The sequence below is a fragment of the Mchenga conophoros genome, linkage group LG11, assembly GCF_057382185.1.
Source record: "Mchenga conophoros isolate Kocher_MC1m ecotype Shallow Benthic linkage group LG11, M_conophoros_male_GT1.1, whole genome shotgun sequence".
Lineage (NCBI taxonomy): Eukaryota > Metazoa > Chordata > Actinopteri > Cichliformes > Cichlidae > Mchenga > Mchenga conophoros.
This window is the reverse complement of record NC_140536.1, coordinates 16,522,740-16,539,046: the sequence shown is the minus strand read 5'-3', so window position 1 is coordinate 16,539,046 and position 16,307 is coordinate 16,522,740. Positions and strand designations below refer to the sequence as shown.

The window sequence follows — 16,307 nt, the reverse complement described above, 5'->3', positions numbered from 1 at the left end:
GTTACATGAAGTATCATATCACGTGTCACAGTTTGTGTACAACCCATTTACAGTCTCATTTAACAGTGATTGTACAGAAAGAAAGACGTTTCATAGCTTAAAGCTCTGAGACCTGCAGATATTCTGCCCCTGAGAAGTGTGATGGGAGACGAGTAGTCGGTGTGACAGGGAGGTGCCGGGGCCGTGCAGAGAGAGAACTCTATTTTTGTTGCGTTCCTCAACCCCCACTGCGGCAGACGCCTTGTCATTTTTGTCTGTCAGTAGGGTGTTTTTGAAATGGCCTTGTCTGAAACAGGATGTGACGCTTCATAGATACAGACACACTGCTATCATTCCCACATGACACACTACATTAGCGTGTGACATGCGTCTCAGCAATCACAACACAGCTTGAATTTTTGGCTCTAGCTGGTGTTGGCATAATGAAAACACACGACATGAAACCTCCTATCACCAATATTTCTTCTTTTTTTTTCTAAAACTACCAGCTGGTGCTTTTCTCCCACGTACAAATGATTGATGCGCTAAATTCTTAAAGGGCTTGTTCCTGTGCTGGAAAATCCTTAAAAACTTCTTGAATATCCTTGAATCTTGCAAAAAGTGTGTGAAATGAAATTGTTTCTGTATTGCCTATCTAATATAATACTATCAGATTGACGGTTTTGTGTTAGCATTGCTTTAAAAGATTTAATTTATTTTATTGAGCTGTAATATATAGTTTGTGGCTTGAGTGTGATCTTAGTGCCATTTCTGATGTGAGCCATTGTGCTCATGTGAAAATAAGTAGGGAAGTTTATTTAAGTTGGATGACGAATGACTTTTGGTTGTTTAGGAAGAATTTAGAGAGATTTATCTGCTATATCAAATTTATATATAGACTTTCAGCCTTCTTTCAGACATTTATAGTGATGCTGAGCAGCAGAGTGAAATTCTCAACTTTAATTCCTTTATTATGAGGTCATAAGTTTTCAAGCGGAAATAACTTCTTTCATTTCTGACTAATGATCCTTTGGGATTGGTCTTTCAGAGAAAAACAAAGACAGTTCCCAAGCCCAAACAGAATGGGATCTGATCTTTCCAGTCCTGATTCTGAGACTGTTATGTTAAGGTCTCTCAGTCTGAACAGGCAAGCCAGAATTCTCATGACTTTTATCTCATTTCCCCGTCTAAGCAAAAAAGATAAGTCTTCTTTCCATACTTGAGTGATTGAGAGACAAGCTGGGAAGTGTAGTTTTAAGTAGCCAGTGGCATCCTGAATTAAAATATCTTATTTAGTAATGCCACTCATATAACAATTCTGCAACTCCTGATTATGCATTAATATGTTAATCCCCATAAATATGCATGGCCCTTGCACATCAGCTTATACATGAAAGACTATCTGCTGACTTTAGTGGCCTTCGTGCATACTTCTGTATGACAGCGCTGTGCATGTGACATCTTTGTTATTGTTCTTTTCATCCATGTGTATCAGTTCAGGGACGTAACCAGTTCCCGCTAAACTCTGATAGTGGACAAATTTCAGGAATGACGCAAACGACCAAATTTAGAAAAAAGAAATAAAACAATCTAGTCTGAGCAAAACATCTGAGCACAAAGGCTTGTGGTGTGAGTGTAGCAGAGGCTCTGGACTGTCTCGAGTCAATAACGACTAGAAAGGCAGTCGGCTGATGCTTCTGTTTGCTGCCTGGATGCCTCGGGCTATTTTGTATTTGAATAGAATACGGAATAAAATATTCATTTGGATTTTACTTTTTCCTTGTAATATCAGGAGGTTTCACAATAGCATACATACTTAAAAAAAAAAGCTCTTTTTCTTTCAGGTTCAGAAAGTATATATGTAATATTGGAGTTGTATGGTGGTGAAAAAGCTTTACACATTTTAGAAGGGCTTGAACAACGGCCGTAAAATTCTAAGCAAAGTATTGAACTATATAACACCCACAAAAATATATCATCTGCTTTCCCCCCACATGACTCCTGGCATCAGCGTTGAAAGAGATATTAGCAGAAATGGCACTGCTTAGTTCCTTGGTTCCAGCTGGATGACATATGACAGATAGCCACAGATAGACGGGCAGATATGTGGGCTAGGTTGTTGGCTAGCTCCAACATCTGTGACAGGTGTCAGCTCATGTTTACCTCTGCCGCTGCAGCTATGTGACACATGGACAGACAGGGCTGCCAAAGTTTGCCAGGAACGATCCTCTATGGGTGAGCGGTCCATCTAAGTCAGGTGTTCAAGCTAAAGTTTTGTGCGTTTGAATTGCACCTTTGCGCCGCTGCTTGGTTCAATACATTTCTTGCAAAGGCTGTGGAGTTGTGAGTGCAACGTTTTACAGAGAAAACCAAAAGAAAGCTATAAATTAACAGACTCACAAGGTCAAAAATGGATGAAAATATGTGCATAGATACAGATGGGTATGTAATGTAAATTGTAAACATGTAGATGGTAGGGAGGGAGGTAGGGAGATTAAATAAAAACTCACACTGGAAGTGAACAAACCGCAAGACTGAAATATTGATGGGAGAGCATTGATCATAGTTGAGTCACCAAAGAGTCGTCTATTAGAAAGAGCATGTGGAAAACTGCTGAGCATGCAAGCGGTAACACAAATTTCCTGTGTGGAGGCACTCGCATTCATTATTCACAGAGAAAGCCCTCTCACAGAAGCTAAAAATGGATTTTCTAAATCGCTACCAGGCCGATAGCTTGCTGATATTTTTCACTGAGATGTGGAGGTTCCTCTGTGTGTGCTCTTACTGAGTAATCGTTCAGGCTCTGGCAACAGTTTCTCATACTCTGGGTGTTGTGGAGCAAGCAAACTGATTAAAGACTGCAATCACACATGAACACATGCACTAGAGCTCAGATAACGACACACGAAGAATTAATAACAATAGTTACTCGATTTGATTCGTTGTCAGGTCTGTTTTGGTGTTTGTTTGCATGTTTAACTGAAGCAAAACGCAAATTAAAGCACAGACGTGGAAATCTCAGCTGTATGGAATACAGTTTTTAAAGATCCGGTGTAATGGTCTGTGCAGCAGACGGGGAAATGCTGAGAGCTTAACTATTGGAAACTCATCAATCCGGCTAAATCAGGAAAAGCTCCTTTGCACTTCTGTGACATTGTTATATACTTCTCAGTGTACATATGAAGCAGTGTGTGAGACTCCTCGTGAGATTTGTGGTTTTGATTGGAGATCTTTACCTCTGCATGGAGATCAGGAGTTTGTTTACCAGATTTCACGAATAAAAGACAAACTAACAACTCCTTTAGAACAAACAGTTTTAATATGCTTAACATTTGTCTGCTGTTTTGTGTTGATGACAAAAAGTATTTGATAGAAAAGTGGTCTAATCCTTGTTAAAAATATAGTTAGCCTCAGTATGTCAATTCAATTAATCTGTGTAACATTTTGGTGTAATTAATAGAGCCTGACCGTGTATCTATATCCCCCTATATTAGTTACTTTCACATGTATTGTAGGGGTGCAACGATACACAAAATTCATGGTTCGGTTCGATACTTTGGTGTCACGGTTCGATATTTTTTCGATACAAAAAAATGTTCATGCCTTTTTAATTTGTCATTTATTAAAATTATAAATATTTATTTTAACTCAAAAGTACAGTTTTTAAATTTAATGTTGCTGAAAAAACAAAATAATAAAATAAAATAAATCTATCTGATCAAGGAATCACTCGTCTTTGGAAAAGAGAGTTTATTACAGAGAAATGTCTCTTTCCAAAATAAAAGCTATACTATACGCTTCTTCTGGGCTATATTCTCAGCAGCATATTAAACATATCAGGTCCCCATAATCATGTGCTAACGGCTGTCTAAATGACTCGGGTAAAGTTTGTAGCATGCGTGCTTGTTGTTTTTGTCTGCTTCCACTTGTCTTTGCACTAGGATGCTGTGGGAGTAAATGTGCAGTCATATTCGTTGTGTTCCCACTAGTGCTGTCAGCGTTAATCTAGTTAAAATGACATTAACGCCATAATGCCGCAAATCTCCGTTAATGAGCTACCGCGGATCGCCCCGTGCGTGGGGCTGGACGGCGTCAACACGTTAACAAGCTAACTGCGCTAACGCACTAGTTCCCACCAATTGAGCATTGCGTGGCACATCCAACATACTGTTTTACTTTTGTTCATGACGCGCTTACCTTCAGGGTCATACGTCACATGAAGACCAAGATAGTTCCAAAGGCCAGATCTGAATGAGGGTGGGGGAGGTTCAGTTTCGGGTAGCGTCGAGGCAGTTGCCATTTCTCAACGAGCTTAGCTTCTGTCTTGCTAGCTTGCGCTGCGCTCAGTGGATCTGCACTCGACAGTGCAGCCTAGGCGAAGTAGTCGAACGCAGATTCACTGAGCGCTCAACACAGACAGCATCGTCAGAAGTTGATGAAATAAATTAAAAATTTTGTATTGTTTGATACATATGCGTACCGAACCGAAAGCATTGTATCGAACGGTTCAGTATCGACACGAGTATCGTTGCACCCCTAATGTATTGGTATCTGAATTTATAACAGTCGATAAATGAAAATGAAGAAAGTAAATCTCTTTACTCGATGGGCGCAATTTGTTCACCACATGTCACTTTGAAGCTGACGGCTTGCCACTTGCAGATATTCCAGGCTCTGGCTGTCTAGGTGACCCTCTGATGTATTTACTCCTTTATGTCAATCACCAGTATCCTTCCCTCTCATTGGTAGTTGCTTCATTTTCTTGCCTGGTTGTCACGTTGTTGCAAATCACTTCCAGCGTGAACGCAGCTCAAGGAGGAGCCGTGAGAAACACTCTTAAAGCGTGTTATGAGTGTTGATGTTGCATAGTTTGTCCACAAGAGCAGCGGTCCCCAAACTATTTTGTGCCACGGGCTGGTTTATGTCCGACAATATTTTCACGGAGCGGCCTTTAAGCAGATAAATACAAGAAATAAAATCAGTACTGGTACCCAAAAAAGGAAGATTTGGGGAAAGACCGAAGGAAACTGAGTTAACGAGAAAAACGAGAAAAAATAAAAACCTGAAAACCATAAATTTCACACCTGAGCCTCAACTCTCGCGGTCTGGTAGCAAACAACTCACAGACCAGTACCGGTCCGTGGCCCGGGGATTGGGAACCACTGCACAAGAGGCGACATCTCTGTTGGTAACACATCTTTGGAGTGATGCAGATAAACCAACCGGCTGATCTGAGCAGAGCACGAACAAGTAATCCCAAACTTGTCGAAAGAGACAAACAAGTTTCTCTTCAAACTCCGTCGACACATCATCTTCATAACGACTCATAAGTAACAGCTTATAACAAATCTGTTCATGTTTCACGTGTCTAAAATAACCATCGATTTAAAAATGAATAACTGATTTTCATATCAGTGTCGGTAACGGCCAACAGTAAAAGAAATTCCATGAAAGAAGATTATTTATCTATTTTTTGATTATTAGAATAAGATAGTGAAGAGCCAATTACATCATGATTTGTATGTGCGAAATGAAACTGCTCATTATCGCGGACATGTTAGTGTGTTGTGCGTGTATTGGAGTGTGTTGCTGTGCGCTCACACCAGAAGAGTTGAAAGCTGCTGAAACTAAAGAAGAAGGCGAGGGATTGGTTCTTTTCTCCTTTTTTCTTTTTTTAAATCTCTCTTGTGATACCATATTAAACATCTTTGTGACATTTTGTTCTTCCGGTGCAGCTAAACTGCTGTTGTCCTTCACTTGCGTTGTTGCCTCTGCATTCTTATTTGACCTCTTTTAATTCTTTCCCTAGTCTGGACAAAAAAGACAGCAGAGGGTGGTGTGTGTGTGTGTGTGTGCGTGCGTGTGTGTAGCATCTTGTCCTGTGATTTAGTGCCAAGCTGGCAGCAGAGAGTAGTGAATAGGGGGCCCATTTCACACAAAGAGGGCACATACACACAAAACTCGCAGTCAATGCCACACTGCAGGCCACCAACCACACACCTGGCACGCTGCTATTATGTCACCAGCGTGTTGTGTATCTGTGTGCACAAGTGTGTATGTGCGATTGTGTAAGTCCAGCAGACACCATCTGCTCTGTACTCTGTGAACTCGTGTCCACACCTCTCTTCTTCCTGTTCCACTTCACCATAACGTACTTTGACAAAAAACACAACAAAGTAAGCAAAAACTACACTTGATGATCCTTCTCTGTACTACTAAATGTACATTATAATTTAATCTGGCAACAATTGTTGCTACACTTGTATGAGACTTTCATACAAGATTATTTATATTCTAGAGTTGTTTGAGTCCATGTTATTTTTTCCTTTTCCTTTTTCTCACGTCTCTTTCCTCATAGGTCACTTTATCTTCCCTCCATGCCTCCTCAGCTCAATCTGTCTTTTATTAATTAATTTTTTACTCTCTGTCACTTTGAAGTCAGCGTGTGCTACTGTATTTAACTGCTGTGGAGGACTGTGTGGGGGGAGGGGGGGAGCAGTTCCCTTCTCAATCAATAGGTGGCAGTAGGACACTTGGATAAGCACGCAGACCATGCGCTTGCTTCACTGGTCTTGTTATTGTCTGTAGAGCTTTGCACACATGCCCACACTGTCTCTCGCACACTCTGAGAGTCAGCTTGTGTCTTAACTGCTGTAAGTCCTCTGACTCACATTTGGCTTTTAGTTCCTTCTTGCCAAAAAAATGTGCCCGTGCCTCTCTCTCTGTATGTGTGTGGGTTCCCTTTCCCAAGCAGCTAAGCGCACTACTGTTGATGTTGTTTACTTGCCGACTTCCTCCTTGTTAGTCCATGTGAATCACAAAAGACAACAAATTACGTGACACCCTCTTTCTTTGTTATTGTAGCCTTATAAATATTCGGAATGATTTCCCGCTTAAAGAAGTTATTTTCATGTTTTCTTATTTTGTTTCCTCGTGGTGGCAGTGTGTTTGGGGTGGGGTGGGGGGCAATCATCTTTTCATTTCCCTTGTGATCTTTCATGTTTAGTCAAGCTCTGTAATGGTGGCAAAAAAACAAAAAAGTACTGGTTTGAATTTTTTGGGGTTTTTTTGGCCTTAGCTTTTAATTACATCATATCACAGCATGACTTTAGTTAATTTATTACTTATTCTGCTGCTGTTTTCATACTTTCATCACTCTGTTCTGGTACAAGGAGTTATGAAAAACAGTCATGTATGATGGTGGATACTGATTTACATGATCAGTTGAGTCCAGATCATGCCCTGTTACCTAGTGTCATACCTGAGATTTAATTAAAGGGAAAAAACAAAATCATTTTTCAGTCGAGTGTTACTGGAAAGCCTGTGAAAACCACAAGGTTGTTTCCATAGTCCCAGTGCAAAACGAAACAAAGGAAAAGCCGCAAGTGGCTCAAGTCCTCAAGTTTGTCTGCTTTGAAGTCTTGTCTCGGAGGTTTAAAGGCAGAAGAATCTGAGATTAATTGGGCTGTTTAATCTACACAGTTCCTTTGTAAGCTTTTTGTGAGTGTCACAAAAAAACAAAAAGCCTTTTAGATATCCTGAGGGCTTAAAGTTTTTACCGTGTGGCATATTTGTGTCAGATGGATTTCTGTGTGGGAAGAGCGCTTAAGATGAGTGAAAGTTGAGTACGAAGTTGTTTATAGCAGCACAGCAACAGATTCATTTAGGGTGTTTTTATTCGCAATAAGCACTTTCCCTTCCATCTTTATTGTTTATAATTTTCAAGTGGAGAGAAGCCCTTTTTCTTACTTTATGATAATTAAACTGAAGAACAGCTTGTCATATAACATCTGTCTTTATAAAACACAACAGTAAAGCAAGCATAGGTCTGGGAAATCATTAGCTAGTCCCCTGACTTGGTCTCTGTTATTTAGGGCTTCCAGCATAGCCACCTGATATTGGACCCACGACTTCCTGTTCTGTACACAAAAATAAATATGTGAATAAATACATCATTATCAGATTGTGGCCTGTGTTTTTGAGTTTAATTAATTAATTAATTTATTTTTTAAATAGGCAATGTGTTTTGCCTTAAAGGATATCAAATTGAAAATTTACTGGTCCTTAAACTTGAACTTCGGTTTCCACCAGGTCAACAGGGAAGTCTTCTGGTTCTGTAGCTTGTAAGTGCTTTGGTTTTTCCACCCACCCACCTCTGCTTCTGGTTTATGGGGACAGCAGCCTAAGCAGAAAAGCCCAGACATACCTCCCCAGCCACATCCACAGCTTGTTCGGCAGAGCACTGAGGTGTTTCCAGGCCAACCAAGAGATGTAATCTCTCTAGGACAGGCTTGGCCAACTCCAGGCCTCGAGGGCCGTATCCTGCAGGTTTTAGATCTTACCCTGGGTCTACACACCTGAATCAAATGATTAGTTCATTACCAGGCCTCTGGAGAACTTCAAGACATGTTGAGGAGGTAATTTAGCCATTTGAATCAGCTGTGATGGATCAAGGACACATCTAAAACCTGCAGGACACTGGCCCTTTAGGCCTGGGTTTGGACACCACTGCTCTAGGATGTCCTATGTTTGCCTCTTGGCCTCCTCTAAATAGGACATACCCAGAACACCTCTCCCAGTAAGCACCCAGGTGGCATCCTTCTCAAATGCCTAAACAAGCTCTACCGGGTCCTTTTAATGTGGACGAGTAGGCCCTCTTTAATGACTGAACAGAACTAAAAATGCTAAATTCCAGGATCTCATTTTTCAGTAACAACACAAAGCTCAGAACCATAGGTGATGATAGGGACGTCCATCAACCGGTAAATCGACAGCTTCACTTTTACGATAAGCTCCGTCTTCAAAGCGACAGACCCAATCAGTCTGTCAGTATCCCACTCCCCTCACTCATCGACAAGACCCTGACATATTTAAACTCACTTTTCCAGTTGAGGAATATGACCTCAGGCTCGGAGGTGCCGATCCTTATTTCTGCCGCTTCACACTCTTTGCGAACCTCTGCAGTACGAGCTGGAGGCCGCCACCCAATGAACGCAACAGTACCACATCATCTGCAAAAAGCACAGATGAGATTCTCAGTGATGTAAAACCAAAAAGCTGAAATATGCTAAACTGCTTAGTTCAGCATATTCAACACTTTTTTAAATGTGGAAAGATTCTTTACGTTAAATGTATGCATTTTACTCTTATTTCCCATTATAGCTATTAGGCGACTGACAGACTCCAACTTCAGGCTTTAACTTCACTGCTTTTTTTCCTCCCCATGGCCCACAAAAAATATAAACAGTCTGTCTGCAGAAGTGTTCCATGCAAACAGAAGTTTTTGGTTACCAAAGCAGGTTATTGGCCTCCTATCTTTTTCCATACACACTTCACACATCCATCCACTTAACACATCACAATTAATTGGTAGTTTACCTGTAATTAACATGAAACCCACATCATGTTTTGTGATCAGTGCAACTCATTACGTGTGAAAGACAGAGAAATGATGTGTGCAGCTGTTTTTCTGCCTGGATCGTTCCATCACTTCGCACTCACTAATGGCTCTGTTTACTCGTCTTTTTCTTTACCGACTCTGCTCTCTCACCCTGTCATTACAACTTCTTTGATCTTCCCTCTTCATCAGTCACTGGCACAGTCTTCCTCGTGTCCCGTTGTCGATTTGTTGTGTACATTTCTTTGTCTCAGAGTCTTTTTTTTCTTTTTTTTAAAAAACTTTTTACATTTTTAAGAATGTGTTCTCACTTGACAACTATAACCTTTTTAGTTTTTTAGTCTTGTTGTTCATTGGTATCAGTTTACTGCCTAATTTCCAACCTGTGTTAACTTGTGTGTATTAACATTGCTTATGAAAAGCCTAAAACCCATTTTATTCCTAAAGAGACACATCATCAGCAACTTATTTCTTTCCCATTTAGCTTAAGGAATGAGGAAAAACCAAGAGAGAAACATTAGCCCTGAAGTTTGTTTATTTAGTCTTCAGTTTTAAATTAATTTTAAATGATCCATATTGGGATGAAGCTGTGTTGTGGATTCGTGATATAATTTATTAATTACAATTTTAGCTGTTTTAGTGCTGTTATGTTAAATTTAATGGCTTCAGACTCACATATAACAAACATATTTATACATTCAATCACTTATTAATTTTATCTAACTACTACTGTCAAGCTGCTCAAATCAGGCAAAATAAGAATAGTTTTATAAGTAAACTGGTGTAGACTTGTGTCATATTCATTTTTTTTCTTTAGGAATCAAAAGAAGTTTAAAAAGTGCCTTTATTTGGCAAACATGTCCTCATGTACGGTCATTCTACAAAAGTACACCCACATCTTCTAAGTGGAATTTATTTTATTTTATTTTTTATAACTTAGTGTAGTTTTTGTGTATTTGTGCATACGTTTGTGTTTGTCCTTCTCTAAAATATATTTTGATACCATCAGGGGGTCTCTTCACACCCCCTGCAGGAAGCAGTTCTCACATAGTGGTCTGCCCGTTGTTATAGCCACGAGCTCCTGGTGTCGGGTGACATGAAGGGGCTACAGGGTAGACAGCTGATGCACATACTTACGCAAACATAACCGAAGCTTGCTCACAGAAATATTTTGCAAATGCTGGAAACTACTGAATGTGTCCTCTAGGAAATGTTCCCTCAGACGGTTTTAGCTCAAACTCTTTGTGCTTCAGGTTGTACATGGCATTGCCCCTCGATAAACAACCTTTGTCTTGTCCCACTGCAGTTCAAAAATATTTACTCCATCGCATTTACTGTTCCAAAGCATCTTCTGTTGGATGTGTCATTGTTTGGCAGATAGAAAAAGGCAGAAAACTTGATCATCATCTTTACTCAATCTTCATCCCTCAGGTTTATGTCTGAGCTGTCATTTTAGCATCAAAAACACTTGATCAAATTTAAATTGTAGCGTTCCTGTTCAATGAAGAGTCACCAACATTCCTACCAGCAGTACTGGCAGTGGCTTTACACGTTCGTAAAGCCCTGCTTTATGGCAACACAGTTAGATACAAACCATCAAATTTATGCTTTAAATGGTGGTAGAACCAGGACATAACACAGCCAGCTAATTCTTAGGGCATTTTTATACCTGTAGTTTATTTGAACTGAACTAAATTAGTTGATGAGTCATCAGACTTCACTGTCAAAACAACCACTGCATTTCACTTGCTTATGTTAGACTATGTGCTAGCAAGAGACTCGTAATCCCAAGTGTTTTCATTTGTATTTAAAGAAAGGTTTAAAAAAGGACATTGATTCAGTTCTTTTGCTCACCATCGGAATTACTTTGTTCAAACAAACTGCAACAAGACGCCAGTTGAACCAGTAAGATTTGACTCGGGGCAAAAAGCACAGGTCTGTTCACCACACTTATTGTACTAAGGTTCGAAAATGAAAGGTAACACAAAGTCATTCAAAGAGCTTTAAATTGTAAACAGTTAAAAATGAAGTGTATTCTAGTTAATTTTTTTTAGGTTATTTCTTAAATCCTGTGATGGTTCAAGGCAACCCAACCTGCAACCAATATGCTGCTCAAATAATGAGCTCTTGCCTGCTCGTTGTGAATATTTAATGTTTGGTGTTATCAGATGGCATGTTCGTGCACAGTATGCAAATCATAGAAGTGGGTGGGGAGGTGCCATTGATGACTAAACCAAGCAGGCTTTCTTTTGATGCAAAACAGACTTCTTTTTTAAGACTAAGGTTGAAGAATTCTTCTGCACTATTCGTTATAAAATGTTTATTTTTTTAAATAAAATCATGGATTACATGACTATCTATTACCAATAATTTACTTTAACCTGAGCATTAAACCACAGCAGTTGTAGTGCAAACATTTTTTTCTGTTTGCTGATGCACAGAATAGCAGTGATAATTTATCTTTCCGACACTGGGAGTTTAAAAAAAGAAGAAGAGTTACAAATTTTTCAACTTTAATATGATGGAACTTGAGTAGTTCACCACCAAACAAACATAAACCATGTGATGTTAGTTAGTACAGACAAAGGGGGCATTTCGAAAGTCATCTTTTAGTTAAGCTGTATTATTTCTTTGAGTGATAAGAAGTTCCATTTTACAAAACATACTTATTTATTTACTTAGATCTTTGACTCAGGGCACTAACTATACATTAGCTTTCTTGATGCTTGTTTTATTCCAGTTAATGTCAGTTTTTGATTGGTGAGGTAGAGGTATAATATATTCAGTATAGGTATACTGAATGAATACTGTGGCATATGATATGGATTTGAACGTTTTAGAGCATTATAATATTAAAAGAAGATTTTTGTGTGGGACTCTATTTTGACAGGGTGGGCAGGAATGACTGCACATTAGGCGATGCTGTTGAATACTTAAAGTGGCTGAAAAGAGTAAGCAAATTGCTGGAGAAAGTGATAGAAAGATAAAAGTGAAAAGAACAGAAGAGAAGAGCTTTCAGTGATGTATAACGGCAAGAAGAGATATGAATCATTAAAAAGAAAAATGATAAGGGGAGACGATGGAATACAAGACAGCAGCGCTTAAAATTGTTTGATCTTATGGAATACACTATCACTTCCTGCAGTGAGAGCAGTTTCCATTGGCAAGGAAGAAAAGAGAATGCTTTTTTAATTGCATGGGTTGCACACACACAAACACAAGCTCTGTACATGTCAGGACATGTCTTCAGCATGCATCTGTGTGTTTATTTTTGCCTGCCTCTGGTGGCAGTGCAGTATTTAGCCTCAGTAGTTCTTGTGGTCTCATTACTCTTGCCAAACAGAAGCACATTTTAGCACATAACTTTGTGTTAATCAAGAGGATATTGCTTCACTTAGGTGAAATGGCTTCATATGGAGTTATTGCTATTGTGCTTTCATGACTCAGACCCAAATGCATGACTCCAAAGCATTAAAAAAAAAAAAAAAGTTCAGAAGAAGCTCTAATAGTTTAAAACGATCAAATGTTGCATAGTAACAAGAAAAACAGAGGTTTTATTTACATATAAAATTAATCAATTAAAATATCCAGTAGGATAATTAAAAGCAGTCAGCAGATCGGTGTCATTTTGGGAAAAAAAAGCAGTAAAGTTTTGTCTTTTTGCTAAAAATGGTGAAAAATGCTAATCATCAGTGACAGCTGATTTTCTCCTTATCATAAATTTTTTCCCTCTCTGAGTATAAAAGACGTTATCGAAGCCTTCACAAAGCGGCTCATACCCTTTTAGTGCTGATTAGACCTACTGTAAACCTCAGAGTTAACATCTCAGAAAAATTATGCGCTTCTACTAAAAAGTGCTGAAATACTGGCCACAGCTGAAGTCACAGGAAGAAGGGGGAAGGTTGACCTTCTGGTGTGCAGTGAGTAGAGACTGGGAACTGTGTGCATGAAGAGGAGTGTGTATTCAATGTAGGGAAGTGGTATTCCTGATTCTTCCTCTTTGGTTTGAACCCCAAAGAGAGACTGGATCACTTTTTGCTAATAGCAAAAAGTACCGGTATGTTTAAGACGAAGTTTGTGTTTCTTGACTCCAATAGTGGAGTAACGGTATTTTGTATGCTTTCCTCTCCTGTGTGTGTTTCTGTCTGTCCTGACACGTTTCTCTCTCTAGCCACAGTCACTGTCACTCCAGGTCTTCGGCTAAACAAGTTGTTGAGCGTTTCTGCTTGACTGGACAGCCTGTCGCCACATCTGTCACTTTGCAGAAAACCCTGTGCCTGATTCCCTTCGACCCCCCGTTGCATGTTTTTGTGTCTGTGTGTATTTGGGTGGGGGGGGGGCAATTTAACTGTAAAGCTACTTGCCTAGTAGCTAAAACTGTATGTAGCAAGATGTTTGTTTTACTTTGCTTCTAGACGTTTAGTTTTCTGCAGTAGTAGCCTTTGTTGCAATGAGCTCTATCTGAGATGCAACTCACAGTAAACAATTTCTGGATCCAACAATTAATTATGCACCAATTAATGTTGTTGGCCGAATGTTGTCTTTTTTCCCCACCAAAATGACCTCAGACAAGAAAACCTAATTTCTGCCATTCAATACCAAAAAAATTACAAAATGCTTAAAAAAAGACACCGAGGGAGGATAAGAAGGACAGACGCAACAACATTGTCATCCCCTATGTAGCCGGTGTATCAGAGAAACTCAGGAGAGTTTTCTCCAAGCACGACATCCCAGTGTACTTCAGACCCAGCAACACGCTCAGACAGAAACTGGTTCATCCCAAACACAAAACTTCAAAACACAAACTCAACAATGTGGTGCATGCTGTGCAGTGCAGCGAGGAATGCCCAGACCTCTACATTGGAGAAACCAAACAGCCACTTCACAAGCGCATGGCACAATATAGAAGAGCCACCTCCACGGGACAAGACTCAGCAGTTCATCTGCATCTAAAGGACAAAGGTCACTCTTTCGAGGATGCCAATGTTCACATTTTGGACAGAGAGGACAGATGGTTTGAAAGAGGAGTGAAAGAATCCATCTATGTCCACTGTGAGCGACCATCTTTGAACAGAGGCGGTGGTTTACGACACCAACTGTCTGCCATCTATAATCCAGTTTTGAGTTCCCTTCCCAGACGCCTTAACGCCCACTCACATCCTGGGCCATCTGATCTCAGGAAATCACATGATAGGGTGGGGCCAGGTTTCCCAATGAGCTCACCCGAAGCCCTGGCTGATTGGGACCCACACCCAGTTTCACACCTCGGCTCATGCGATTAGAGGATCATCAGGGGGTCTTTGTCCCTCTTTGGGGGGAAACTCCCACTGGGTTTAAATCTGGGACTCTCCACCATTTGACCTTAGAACTGAAGAAGCTTCTCGGATGAGAGGTGAAATGTCTTCAAGACACTTAAACAAGTCCAGACACTTTTCTTTCCAAGCTCCTTAGACTACGACCACCTGGATGACTGAGAACCTTCACAGATATATAAGGAAAAGCTCCTTTATATTTTTCTGTGTTTTATCCTCAGTTACTTTGACACAAAGGCATCTGCTGTGATGCTTACAACTCTGATAAACTGATGAAGTTGCAGCTGTATTTTGATACTGAGATAGTTTGTCTGGGCATTTCATTTCCAAGCAGGAACCTCAGAAACACCCCTCAGGGTTAACAGGTCAAAAAACAAAACTTTAAAATGTTTTATTTTATTTTTTACATTTTCTATTTTTTCAATTGGGTTGCAGGTTTCTAAGAACTGAAAATCAGACCCCTTCTTGTGGACTTGCACTTTACTTTTTATGTATATCCTTGTCTGCCAATGTAATCTCTCTGCAAACTATGGCTATGGATACTTATGCAGCATAAGTTGTGGACAAAAAGGATGCAAACACTAATGTCTATACATGTTCAAACATGTGGTTGCGATTGAAGATCGTTCCCTGAAAAGCTTTGGCCTTTGGTTTTCACTGTCTATTCTTACTGGGACCAGTCAGTTCCTGCCTTTGACTACTCTGCCCAAAAAGCACATTATGGCCTTGGTTCTTTGAGAATAGAGTTATTGAACTATACATTTCTTTCTGTTGTATGGACCTCAGCTTTTTAACGGATTTAATACAGAACTGGTGCCTCATGAAAATGCAAGTATTTACATAACATAATATTGTGCAATGTAGCGCTCAGTTAACACATATGACACAGAATAACGCAGTAATACATTTGCAAATATTTAAAACACAGCTGCAAATGCACTGAATACTTATTAGAGTTGCTTTATTAATTAACACTCACACAGGGTCACACAGAGTGCAAAGTTCTTTTGGGCTTGCTACAGTAACTAATTCCAAAGGCACACGCACACACACCGCATAAACTGGCTCAATGAATTAACAAACACAAACATCATGCCTGCAGGTGTCATGAATATATTAGCATAAATACTGACCGGACCTATAATTATTTATCACATTAATGCCCGCACATGCACACACGTGCACACACGCGCACACAAACCAAGAAATTAGGTCAGCACCATTGAAATGAATGGAATTAAGCCTTATTATGTCTGATTAATAACACAGCTGTAAAAAGTCTGGTGTGTTTGTATGTCACTGGGTCCTGTATGACCATATGTATATACAGTATATGTGATTATACATATTTATGTGTGTGTATGTTTGTCCATTATGCTAACTTCTTGACAGCTGATATTAACCAGTACAAACCTCAATGACTTTTTAATATGGACAAATTTCCATATGTTATTCTCATGGTTAAAAAGTGTGTGTGTGTGTGTGTGTGTGTGTGTGTGTGTGTCTAATGGTCTTATTGTTTTGCAGTTCTTGGAGTCTCTGACAGAAATTACATCTACCCCTGCAGCACCTGTGGGTTTTATACAATGACATAGTTAGTAGTAACATGCTTAAATATA

General features: G+C 39.7%; 2 protein-coding genes across 5 annotated transcripts in view; both read left to right on the top strand.

Annotated features, from left to right (window-relative positions):
- Window positions 1–16,307, top strand: part of cdkal1 (CDK5 regulatory subunit associated protein 1-like 1) — a 253,646-nt gene that overhangs the window by 115,125 nt on the left and 122,214 nt on the right. The gene's annotated exons all lie outside the window — the stretch shown is intronic.
- LOC146563818 (uncharacterized) lies at window positions 8,719–14,658 on the top strand. Its single transcript, XM_085290597.1, has 3 exons — window positions 8,719–8,741; window positions 8,944–9,022; window positions 14,005–14,658. The coding sequence occupies exons 1-3, from the start codon at window positions 8,719–8,721 to the stop codon at window positions 14,656–14,658; spliced, it is 756 nt and encodes a 251-aa protein (XP_085146723.1).

Excerpts from the sequence above, each read along its gene's own strand:
- LOC146563818 (XM_085290597.1), top strand. The coding sequence starts at position 8,719 with ATGATAGGGACGTCCATCAACCG. Across the intron at positions 8,742-8,943 it reads ATAGGGACGTCCATCAACCG|TACGAGCTGGAGGCCGCCAC; the intron begins GTAAATCGACAG and ends GAACCTCTGCAG. Across the intron at positions 9,023-14,004 it reads CAGATGAGATTCTCAGTGAT|ACACCGAGGGAGGATAAGAA; the intron begins GTAAAACCAAAA and ends GCTTAAAAAAAG.